Here is a 12,107-nt window from a genome sequence, read left to right on the forward strand (position 1 = left end):
CGGGAAGCTGAAGCAGAAAGATCGCTTGAGACCAGGAATTCCAGACCACCTTGGGCAACACAGCAAGACCCATCTGAAAGAAACAATTAGAAGATAAACAAATGGCGGCGGAGGGGCTCACACCTGTAATCCCAGTACTTTGGGAGGCTGAGGCAGGCAGATCACCTGAGGTCAACAGTTCAAGACCAGCCTGACCAACATGGAGAAGCCCTGTCTCTACTAAAAATACAAAAATTAGCCAGGTGTGGTGGTGCATGCCTTTAATCCCAGCAACTAGGGAGGCTGAGGCAGGAAAATCACTTGAACCTGGGAGCCAGAGGTTGGAGTGAGCTGAGACCACAGCATTGCATTCCAGCCTGGGCGACAGAGCGAGACTGCGTCTCAAAAAAAGAAAAAAAAGAAACCCCATCTCTACTAAAAATACAAAAATTAGCCAGGTGTGGTGGTGGGCACCTGTAATCCCAGCTACTCAGGAGGCTAAGGCAGGAGAATCGTTTCAACCTGGGAGGCGGAGGTTGCAGCAAGCTGAGATCACACCATTGCACTCCAGCCTGGGTGACAGAGGGAGACTCAGTCTCAGAAATAAAACGAAAAAAAAAAAAATAGCTGGGTGTGGTGTTGCAAACCTGTAGTTCCAGCTACTCAGTAGGGAGTGATGGGTGGATTACTTGAGCCCAGGAGGTCCAGACCACAGTGAGCCGTGATTGTGTCACTACACTCCAGCCTGGGCAACACAAGGAGACTGTCTCACACATACAAAAAAATAATAAAATTAAAAACATTTAATCCTTAAGTGGAGCAGATGACATGAAGGCATTAACATATTTGTAGCCAGGTGTGTGAAGTAAAGCTCAGAGCACGTTAATCCCAGGCCCAAGATCATACAGCTGGCAGGGATCCAAGCCCAGGTCATCTCCCTCTGTTGGAATGCACTGTTGGAAGGTGGAGACAGAGACCAAGGCTAGCCAATGTGGGAGTCTGGGGAAAACCAGCCCTGAGGGAGAGAAGAAATGTCCCAGGGAAGCAGGTGGAGGCAATTTTGGAGCCTCATAGATCATCTGTGCTGAGTTATAGTCGAGCCTCTCAGGCTGGGTGTGATGACTCACACCTGTAATCCCAGCGCTTTGGGAGGCTGAGGTGGGTAGATCACTTGAGGTCAGGAGTTCGAGAACAGCCTGGCCAACATGGTGAAATCCCGTCTCTACTAAAAATGCAAAAATTAGCCGGGTGTGGTGGCAGGCAGCTGTATTCTCAACTATTCGAGAGGCTAAGACAGGAGAATTGCTTAAATCTGGGAGGCAGAGGTTGTACTGAGCCAAGAGCGTGCCACTGTACTCCAGCTTGCGCGACAGAGTGAGACTCTGTCTCCAAAATAAATAGGCTGGGCGCGGTGGCTCACCCCTGTAATCCCAGCACTTTGGGAGGCCGAGGTGGGTGGATCACGAGGTCAAGAGACAGAGACCATCCTGGCCAACATGTTGAAACATCGTCTCTACTAAAAATACAAAAAATTAGCTGGGTGTGGTGGTGGGCACCTGTAATCCCAGCTACTCGGAAGGCTGAGGCAGGAGAATTGCTCGGACCCAGGAGGCGGAGGTTGCAGTGAGTGGAGATGGCGCCACTGCACTCTAGCCTGGCGACAGAGCGAGACTCTGCCTCAAAAATAATAATAAAATAAATAGGGCCGGGTGCAGTGGCTCACGCCTGTGATCCCAGCACTTTGGGAGGCCGATGCAGGTAGATCACAAGGTCAAGAGATCGAGACCTCCTGGTCAACATGGTGACCCCGTCTCTACTAAAAATACAAAAAATTAGCTGCGCATGGTGGCGCGTGCCTGTAATCCCAGCCACTCAGGAGGCTGAGGCAGGAGAATTGCCTGAACCCAGGAGGCGGAGGTTGCGGTGAGCCGAGATCGCGCCATTGCACTCCAGCCTGGGTAACAAGAGCGAAACTCCGTCTCAAAATAAAATAAAATAAATAGAAGAGACTGTCAAAACGAGTTAAGTCCAGTTAAGAGATCTGAGAAAACAGGAAAACACCCCCAGCTCACCTACCATCCATGCCGCCAGGAGGAGCTTCTGTTTTCTTCAACAAAATAAAAGTAAATGTTAAATACAGAACAGATTAGAGCCTCCTAGTGTACACCCACACCCAAGATTAACAGATGTTAATATTCGTCATGTTGGCTTGATTCACTTCAGAATAGTTTAAGATATTTTTAAAAAATATATTTTTTACTTCTTCCTGCACACTGAAAGTTATAAAAAATTTTACATTTTCTTTTTTTTTTTTTTTTTTAATATAAGAGACGGGATTTCACCATGTTGGCCAGGCTGGTCTTGAACTCCTGACCTCAGGAGATCCACCCGCCTCGGCCTCCCAAAGTGCTGGGATTACAGGCGTGAGCCATCACACCCGACCTACTTTTTCTTCTTATTTATTTTGAGACCAAGAGTCACTCTGTTACCCAGGGTGAACGGCACTGGCACAATCTCGGCTCACTGCAACCTCTGCCTCCGGGGTCCAAGCAGTTCTGCCTCAGCCTCCCGAGCTACAGGTGAGCCACCACACCTGGCTACTTTTTATTTTTTTATTTTTAGTAGAGTTGGGGTTTCACCATGTTGGCCAGGCTGGTCTTGAACTCCTGACCTCAGGTGATTTGCCCAACTTGGCCTCCCAAAGTGCTGGGATTACAGGTATGAGCCACCATACCCAGCTTATTTTTAATTTTAATTTTTATTTTTGAGATGGGGTTTCTCTCTTCTTGCCCAGACTGGATTGTAAGGGCCCAATATCGGCTCACTACAACCTCCGGCTCCCAGGTTCAAGCAATTCTTCTGCCTCACCCTCCCAAGTAGCTGAGATTAAAGGGGCACCTCCCCCACCAACACACCCAGCTAGTTTTATATTTTTAGTAAACATGGGGTTTCACCATGTTGGTCAGGCTGGTCTTGAACTCCTGACCTCAGGTGATCCACCCTCCTCAGCTTCCCAAAGTGCTGGGATTACAGGTGTGAGCCACCACACACAGCCACAGCAGTATTTTTTTTTTCTTGTGAAAGGGAGTCTATTCACCACTTTCTTGGTGAAAGAAAGAAAGAAGAAAGAAAGAGAGAGAGAGAGAGAGAGGGAGGGGAGGAGGGAGGGAAAGAAAGAAAGGAAGGAAGGAAAGAAAGAAAGAAAGAGAAGAAAGACAGAAAGGAAGGGAGTCTACAGCACCTAGCCTGGAGTTCAGTGTCCCACTCTCGGCTCACTGCAACCTCTGTCTTCTAGGTTTAAGCAATTCTTCTGCCTCAGCCTCCCAAGTAGCTGGGATTACAGGCACACACCACTATGCCTAGCTAATTTTTGTATTTTTAATAAAGATGGAGTTTCACCATGTTGGCTACGCTGGTCTTGAACTCCTGACCTCAAGTGATCCTTCCTCGGCTTCCCAAAGTGCTGAGATTATAGGCCTAAACCACTGTGCCCAACCTGAAAGATATAGAAAATTTTAAACAAGCCCATCTGAAAGGCTAAAAAGCAAAAGACCAGCCAGGCTACTGTAGTCTCATCGACTTGGGAGGCCATGGCCGGAGGATCGCTTGAGGCCAGGAGTTCAAGACAGCCTAGGCAACATAGTAAGACCTCATTTCTAAGCACCGTGGCTCACGCCAGTAATCCCAGCATTTCGGGAGGCTGAAGTGGGCAGATCACCTGAGGTCAGGAGTTCGATACCAGCCTGGCTAACATGGTGAAAACCCATCTCTAAAAAGGAAAAATTTTTTAAATATATAAACAAATAAAATATAAAAATTAGCCAAGCATGGTTGGCTGACACCTGTATTCCCAGCTACTGGGGAGGCTGAGGCAGGAGGATTGCTTGAACCTAGGAGTTTGAAGCTGAAGTAAGCTATGATTGCGCTATTGCACTCAAGCCTGAGTGACAGAGCAGTGTCTAGGCCAGGCGCAGTGGCTCACGCCTGTAATCCCAGCACTTTGGGAGGCCGAGGTGGGCGGATCACCTGAGGTCAGGAGTTTGAGACTGGCCTGGCCAACATGGAGAAACCCCATCTCTAAAAAAAAAGAAAAAATGGATAAATAACACGTTGTAAAGTTGAAGTCACCTGTGCTTCACTCCAGTGCCATTACTGTCAGTACAGAAACAACGCCCGAAAGAAAAACGGTTTTAGTGAAAAGTTACTGCACCCAACTTTACAAGAATTACACTCATGCAGTCACACAATGACAGGGACATGTTGGGAAATGTCTCCTGAGGCGATTTCTTCATTGTATGAACATCATGCAGTTTAACATACTTTGGTTTTGTCTCCTCCAAATCTCATGTTGAAATGTGATCCTCCTTGAGCCCAGGAGGTCAAGGCTGCAGGGAGCCATGTTCATGCCGCTGCGCTCCAGCCTGGGAAACAGAGTGAGACCGTCTCTAAAAGCGGGGGTGCCGGTGTGGTGGCTCACACCTGTAATCCCAACATTTTGGGAGGCCGAGGCCGGTGGATCACTTGAGGTCAGGAGTTAGAGATCAGCCTAAACAACATGGCGAAACCCCATCTCTACTAAAAATAGAAAGATTAGTCAGGCGTGGTTGCAGGCACCTGTAATCTCAGCTGCTTGAGAGGCTGAGTCATGAGAACTGCCTGAACCCAGGAGACAAAGGTTGCAGTGAGCCAAGATTACATCACTGCACAGCAGCCTGGGCAACAGAGTAAGAGTGTCTCCAAAAAAAAAAGGAAAGAAAGAAGGAGAGGCAGGAAAGAAAGAGAAAGAAGAAAAGAAAGAAAAAAAGAAAAAGAAAAATAAGGAAAGAAAGAAAAGACAAGCCTGACCAACATGGCGACATCCTGTCTCTACTAAAAATACAAAAATTAGCCAGGTGTGGTGGCGCGTGCCTGTAATCCCAGCTACTCAGGAGCCTGAGGCAGAAGAATCACTTGAACCCAGGAGGTGGAGGTTGCAGCAAGCCGAGGTTGCAGCGTCTGGAACCATCCCCTGCTCCAGTTTCATCAGCCCTAAAAACTGTAGCCGTGACTTCTATGCAGGGTTTGTTCATCCATTCACCATGTGGCTGTTTATTGAGCAACTACTATGTGCTAGACCCTGTTTTAGGAGCCAAGGACCCGGCAGTGAACAAAACAGATCCCTGTCCTTGGAGAGCTGACATCCTCCTGGGAGACAGCAAGAAACAAAATAGTAGAAAAAATTCATTAAAATGTGCAAGGAAGAAAAATCAAGCCATGTGAGGAGTGGTGTTTGGTAGGGATGAGGTGGGGCTTGGGCTTGTTTTCTATGGTGGTGCAGTCAGGGAAGACTTCTCTAAGGAGGCGACCTTTGGGCAAAGGTGGAAATTAAGTGAGGAAGAGGGAATGCCAGGAGAAAAGGAAGAGCAGGCCAGGCGAGGTGCTACATGCCTGTAATGCCAGCATTTTGGAGGCTCAGGCAGGGGGCGTTGCTTGAGCCTAGAAGTTCATAACCAGCCTGGGCAACATAGCAAGACCCTGTCTCAACAACAACAAAATACCAGTCAGGTGTGGTTGTGTGTACCTGCAGTCCCAGCTACTCAGGAAGCTTCTCAGGAGGCAGGAGGATCACTTGGGCCCAGGAGTTTCAGGCTGCAGTGAGTTATGATCACACCACTGCACTCCAGCCTGGGTGACAGAGGGAGACCCTGTCTCAAAAAAAAAAAAAAGAAAAAAGAAAAGAAGGCCGGGTGTGTTGGCTCACGCTTGTAATCCCAGCACTTTGGGAGGGCGAGGCGGGTGTATCACGAGGTCAGAAGTTCAAGACCAGCCTCGCCAACACAGTGAAGCCCTGTCTGTACTAAAAATACAAAAATTAGCTGGGCGTGGTGGCAGGCGCCTGTAATCCCACCTAATTGGGAGGCTGAGGCCGGAGAATCACTTGAACCCAGGAGGTGGATGGTTGCAGTTAGCCGAGATCGCACCACTGCACTCTAGCCTGGGCGACAGAGCCAGACTCCATCTCAAAAAAAAAAAAAAGTAAAAAGAAAACAAAAGCAAGAAAGAGAGAAAGAAGAGGAAGGGAGGGAGAGAGGGAGGGAAGGAGGGAGGGAAGGAGTGAAGGGAAGGGAAGGAAGGAAAATGAAAGGAAAAGCATTTCAGGCAGAGGGAATAGCCAATGCAAAGCCTGAGAGGTGGAACTAGGCCTCATTTTCAGAGCAGCAAGGAGGTCCCAGAAAGTGCCAAGTTTTTTTTGCCCGTCTTGGGCCTTTGCCCCTGCTCTTCCTTCTATCAGACACCTTTTCGCTCTTTACCCAGCAATTTTGCTTCGTTTTCTTTCCTCCTTTTTCTTTTTGCTTTAAATTATGGAGACAGGGTCTTGCTCTGTTACCCAAGCTGGAACTCCTGGGCTCAACTGCTCCTCCTGTCTCAATCTCCCAAGTGGCTGGGAGTACAGGCTTGTTCCACTATACCTGGCTAATTTTTTTTTTCAGAGATGGGGTCTTGCTATGTTGCCCAGGCTGGTCTCGAACTCTTGGCCTCAAGTGACCCTCTTGCCTCAGCCTCCCAAAGCACTGGGATCACAGGCATAAGCCACCAAGCCCAGCCTTCATTTTGCAATTTTCTAGCTTGTCTTTCCCAATTTCACACCAGTATCAGCCACTCAGGGAAGCCTAGGCTGACCGCTTCCTCCGAAGTGGTATGGCTGCCCCCTCCAGCCTTCGCAGGTCTGTGATACCTTTCACCTTATACTTCATACTTCCACTCATTCCTTTAACAAAGACGAAAATAGCACAGCCACTGTGCAATTTCAGGGAGGAGTAACATGCAAAATAATCAAACAGGGCCAAGGGCCAGAAATGACGTGGGTGTGGTCTGGGAAGGTTGCTCAGAAGATACAACATTTAGGCAGAACTAAAGGAGCAAAGCGGGCAGCCTTGGAGAGACATAAAAGGCTTTCCAGAACAGGTAACAGCCAGCGCAAAGGGCGTGAGGTTGAAAGTAAGGGGAGGTGGGCTGGGTGCGATGCCTCAGGCCTGTGATCCCATCACTTTGGGAGGCTGAGGTGGGTGGATCACAAGGTCAGGAGATGGAGACCATCCTGGCTAACATGGTGAAACCCCATCTCTACTAAAAATACACAAATTAGGCCGGGCACGGTGGCTCACACCTGTAATCCCAGCACTTTGGGAGGCCGAGGCAGGTGGGTCACGAGGTCAAGAGATCGAGACCATCCTGGTCAACATGGTGAAACCCCGTCTCTACTAAAAATACAAAAAATTAGCTGCGCATGGTGGCGCGTGCCTGTAATCCCAGCTACTCAGGAGGCTGAGGCAGGAGAATTGCCTGAACCCAGGAGGCGGAGGTTGTGGTGAGCTGAGATCGCGCCATTGCACTCCAGCCTGGGTAACAAGAGCAAAACTCCGTCTCAAAAAAAAAAAAAAAAACACACACAAATTGGCTGGTGTGGTGGCAGGCACCTGTAATTCCAGCTAATGAGGCAGGAGAACGCTTGAACCCTGGAGGTGGAGGTTGCAGTGAGCCGAGATTGTGCCATTGCACTCCAGCCTGGGCGACAGAGTGAGACTCCACCTCAAAAAAAAAAAAAAAAGAAAGTAAGGCGAGACTATTTTTTTTTTCAAAGTGGGTGGTTGTTTTTCGTTTTTCTTTTTTTATTTTTCAAGGGGCTGTTTAATGCTTTTCGTTTCTTTTCTATTCTTTTTCTTTTCTTTCTTTCTCTCTCTCTCTCTTTCCTTTCTTTTTTTTTTTGAGACAGAGTGGCTCACTGCAACCTCCGCCTCCCGGGTTGAAGCAATTCTCCTGCCTCAAGCCTCCCAAGAAGCTGGGATTACAGGCATGCACCACCACACCTGGCTAATTTTATGTTTTTAGTAGTTAAAGTTTCTCCATGTTGGTCAGGCTGGTCCTGAATTCCCGACCTCAGGTGATCTGCCCAACTGGGCCTCCCAAAGTGCTGGGATTACAGGCGTGAGCCACCGAGCCCAGCCTGTTTTTTGTTTCTTTGAGACAGAGTCTCTGTTGCTTAGGCTGGAATTCAGTGGCATGATTTTTTTCTTCTTTTGAGACAGACTTTCCATCTTGTTGCCCAGGCTGGAGTGCAGTGGTATGATCTTGGCTAACTGCAGCCTCCCGTTTTCAAGCGATTCTCCTGCCTCAGCCTCATGAGTAGCTGGAAATACAGGCACGTGCAACCATGCCTGGCTAATTTTTTGTATTTTTAGTAGCAATGGGGTTTCACCATGTTGGCCAGGCTGGTCTTGAACTCCTGACCTCAGGTGATCTGCCTGCCTTGGCCTCCCAAAGTGCTGGGATTACAGATGTGAGCCACTGTGCCCAGCTTATTATTATTATTATTATTTGAGACGGAGTCTCACTCTATTGCCCAGGCTGGAGTACAATGGTGCAATCTTGGCTCACTGCAACCTCTGCCTCCTGGGTTCAAGTGATTCTCCTGCTTTGGCTTCCCAAGTAGCTGGGATTACAAGGCACCCACCACCACACCCGGCTAAGGTTTTGTATTTAGTAGAGACGGTTTCACCATGTTGGTCAGGCTGGCCTCGAACTCCTTTTTTTCCCTTTTTTTTTTTGAGACAGAGTCTCACTCAGTCACCAGGCGCTAGGCTGGAGTGCAGTGGCGTGACCTTGGCTTACTGCAACCTCTGCCTCCTGGGTTCAGGCAATTCTCCTGCCTCAACCTCCCAAGTAGCTGGGACTACAGGCACTCACCACCACGCCCAGCTAATTTTTTTGTATTTTTAGTAGAGATGGGATTTCACCATGTTGGCCAGGACGGTCTCTATCTCTTGACCTCATGATCCACCCGACTTGGCCTCCCAAAGTGTTGGGATTACAGGCATGAGCCACCGCGCCCAGCCTAATTTTTGTATTTTTAGTAGAGGTGGGGTTTTGCCATGTTGGCCAGGTCTCAAACTCCTGTCCTCAGGTGAGCCGCCTGCCTTGGCTTCCCAAAGTGCTGGGATTATAGGCATGGGCCACCGCACCCAACAACCCCCCTCTCCGATTTATTTATTTTTTTGAGACAGAGTCTTGCTCTGTTGCCCAGGAGTGCAGTGGTGGGATCTCTGCTCAATGCAACCTCTGCCTCCCAGGTTCAAGCAATTCTGGTGCCTCAGCTTCCTGAGTAGTTGGGACTATAGGCACATGCCACCACGCCCAGCTATGTCTCCCCATTTTCTTTTTTGAGATGGAGTCTCCCTCTTGTTGCCCAGGATGGAGTGCAAGGACCGTTCTTGGCTCGCTACAATCTCTGTCTCCCAGATTCAAGTGATTCTCCTGCCTCAGCGTCCTGAGGAACTGGGGCTTCAGGGGCTCACCACTACACCTGCCTAATTTTTTTTGTATTTTTAGTTTCTCCATGTTGGCCAGGCTGGTCTCAAACTCCTGACCTCAGGTGATCCACCCACTTTGGCCTCCCAAAGTGTTGGGATTACAGGCTTGAACCTGGCCATGTCCCCTTCTAAAGCGCAAAATGAGGCTGGATGTGGTGGCTCACACCTGTAATCCCAGCATTTTGGGAGGCTGAGGCTGGAGGATCGCCTGAGGCCAGAAGTTCAAGACCATCCTGAGCAATATACTGAGACTTCATCTCTGAAGAAAAAAAAAAAGAATTAGCTGGGCATGGTAGTGCATGCCTGTAGTCCCAGTTACTCACAGGGCCGAAATGGGAGGATAACTTGAGCCTGGGAAGTTGAGGCTGCAGTGAGTGGCCATCTCACCCATTGCCCTGCCTGGGTAACAGAATGAGCCTGTCTCAAAAAGAAAAAAAAAAAAAAGTCCCAACTGCAACTTTGTTTCCAGTGCCACCAAACTCCCCCATGGGTCTCTAAATGTTCACTGAGTAAATGAATGCCTGAAGGGTGGAGCGAGAATTTGGCTGGTTTCCCCAGCCTATCTGGGGAGGCAGCCTGGGACCTGGCAGGCAGAGAGGGAGGGCCCAACCCTATGCAAGGTGGTTCCAGACAACCCAATCCCTCAGCACCCCCCACCCCCCACCCACACCTCGCTCTGCCTTGTCCTCCTCATCTGTAGAATGGGTGGGCTGGAGAATTAGAGGAAGATACTTCGTTTCTCAGGTAAAGGGCCATAGACATCCTGCCTTGATGATTGGGGTGAGGGGCTTCTCAGCTTACTCACCTGCAAAACTGGAGCAAAAGAACTAGTTTAGGCCAGGCTTGATGGCTCATGCCTGTAATCCCAGCATTTAGGGAGGCCAAGGCAGAAGGATTTCTTGAGTCCAGGCTGGATGGATTTTGGATCAGCATGATACTCCTCTCTTTCTGTCGTTAATATCCTCCAAAGAGTTGCTCAGAGGAAAAAATAAGAGCGAAAACATCGCGGCCTGGTTTCTGGGACAACTGAAACCACACAGAGTCACGCGTAACCAAGGTACCCGCAGCCCACTGCGCTTCCGCATATCCCCAGAGGGCGTCAATGCGCTGGTACCACCGCCAGGGTGCGCTCCCCGCCAGAGCCCCGGGAACAAGGTTTGGCTCCCTCTCCTGGTTTCCGAAGGAGTGAGGGGTCCGACGACAGCCACGAACAAAAGGTGCATGCTCTGCAGACCCCGGAGATCCTCTAGAAATTCCGCAGAGGCCTCCACCCTCCGCTTGGGCACGAGTCTGCATTTATGGAGCGCCATCTGCATGCAACAGCCCCGAAAAAGAAGGCGGTGCCCATTTTATAGCGGGGAGAACTGAAACTCAGAGGCCACAGACGTCCCCAGGATGAACAGCGAGTTGGGATTCAAACCTCTTTTAATAACAATAACAATAATAGACGCCGGGCGCGATGGCTCACGCCTGTAATCCCAGCACTTGGGAGCACGAGGCGGAGGAGGGTGGGAGATCACCTGAGGTCAGGAGTTTGAGACTAGCCTGGTCAAACACGGTGAAACCCCGTCTCTACTAAAAATACAAAAATTAGCCGGGCGTGGTGGGGCGCCTGGAATCCCACCACGGGAGGCTGAGGCAGGAGAATCACTTAAACCAGGGAGGCGGAGGTTGCAGTGAGCCTAGATCGCGCCATTACTGCACTCCAACCTGGGCAACCAAGCGAAACTCTGTCCCCAAACCAACAGCAAAACAACAAACAATAACGATAGCATTAAAAGTGGCAGCAGGCAACACTTACTGAGCGTCTAGTGTGCGCTTGGCCTGCACTGTCTCATTGAATTTTACCGACACCCAAGAGGCGGGTGCCTCATTCCCATTTCACTGATGAGCTGCTCTGAAGGGTTTGGTTTCCCCGAGGCGTGGAGCGCTGGGATTTTAATGCAGATCTACCTAGAGCTTGTCTCCAGGTAACGGGGAACCTTCCATGCCCTTGAATAGGGGACCACAGATGCTGGCATTCCGAGCCTGCAAATGCACCGGGGTGGGGTGGGGAGGTTGTTTTTTCAGGGGTCCCGGGAGGCCCAAAGGCCTTGGCCGCTCTCCGTTTGAACGCGGGGAACCGTTCTCCTCGGGTTCCCGCGCGCTCCAATGAGGGACCCCTCGGAAGCTTGCGGTCGTCGCGGGACCCGGAAAAAGGCAAGGCGGGGCGCCGATGGGGGCGCTCGGGTCTCGGGAGACCGAGGGGGCGGGCGGGCGGGACCCCGCAGCCCCGGGGGCCTCTGGGAGCCCCTCCCCACTCGGCCCCGCCCCCTCCCCGGGCGCCGACCTCCGGGGTCACGTGACCGGGCCCGGCGGCCGCTGGGGCCGGAGGGCGCGGCGCGGGGACGCGGCGGCCTGGCCAGGCGGGGCCGGAGCCGAGCAGGCCGGAGTGGGCCGCGCGCCGGGGAGGGTCGCGCCGCGCCCGCCCCCTCCCCGCCGCGCCTGGGGCGCACGCGCGCTCCTCTCGCCGCCCCTCCCTCCGCGTGGGGACCCCTGGCGGGCGGCACGAGGACATGGCCAGCGACGCCGTGCAGGTAGGCGCACCTGCGTCTGGAGTCGCGGGGCGACCGGACAGCGCGGGGACCCGGTCCGCGCGCTGCCGGGTGAGACCCCCCCAGCCCCCCAAACCGGACCCGGGTGGCGAGGGCGGGGACCTGAGGAGCGCCGGGCGCCCCCTCCCTGGGCCATGACTGTGGAGCCAGCGAGGCCCCCTTCTCGGCAGGTGGTGATGTGGACGGG

At 51.3% G+C, this 12,107-nt stretch overlaps 1 protein-coding gene and 1 long non-coding RNA gene across 9 annotated transcripts in view; one reads left to right on the forward strand and one right to left on the reverse strand.

Moving 5' to 3' along the window:
* Window positions 1–767: 767 nt before the first annotated feature.
* LOC144580855 (uncharacterized) lies at window positions 768–10,247 on the reverse strand. Its single transcript, XR_013531087.1, has 2 exons — window positions 10,132–10,247; window positions 768–994 (listed from the first exon to the last, which is right to left on the reverse strand). It is a non-coding gene; the product is annotated as an uncharacterized LOC144580855 (long non-coding RNA).
* A 951-nt stretch (window positions 10,248–11,198) lies between these two features.
* Window positions 11,199–12,107, forward strand: part of PKN1 (protein kinase N1) — a 41,370-nt gene continuing 40,461 nt past the window's right edge. For 2 of the 8 annotated variants that reach the window (XM_035284950.3, XM_035284948.3), the window contains exon 1: window positions 11,513–11,902. In XM_035284950.3, coding sequence (XP_035140841.3) covers window positions 11,542–11,902 — 361 coding nt within the window. In that variant the 5' untranslated portion in view covers window positions 11,513–11,541. Of the gene's footprint in view, window positions 11,297–11,383; window positions 12,091–12,107 lie in introns of those variants that run through there. The other 6 variants (XM_078360785.1, XM_078360784.1, XM_035284957.3 and 3 more) reach the window with 6 other exon arrangements.

This window comes from Callithrix jacchus, chromosome 22, assembly GCF_049354715.1.
Source record: "Callithrix jacchus isolate 240 chromosome 22, calJac240_pri, whole genome shotgun sequence".
NCBI classification, from domain to species: domain Eukaryota; kingdom Metazoa; phylum Chordata; class Mammalia; order Primates; family Cebidae; genus Callithrix; species Callithrix jacchus.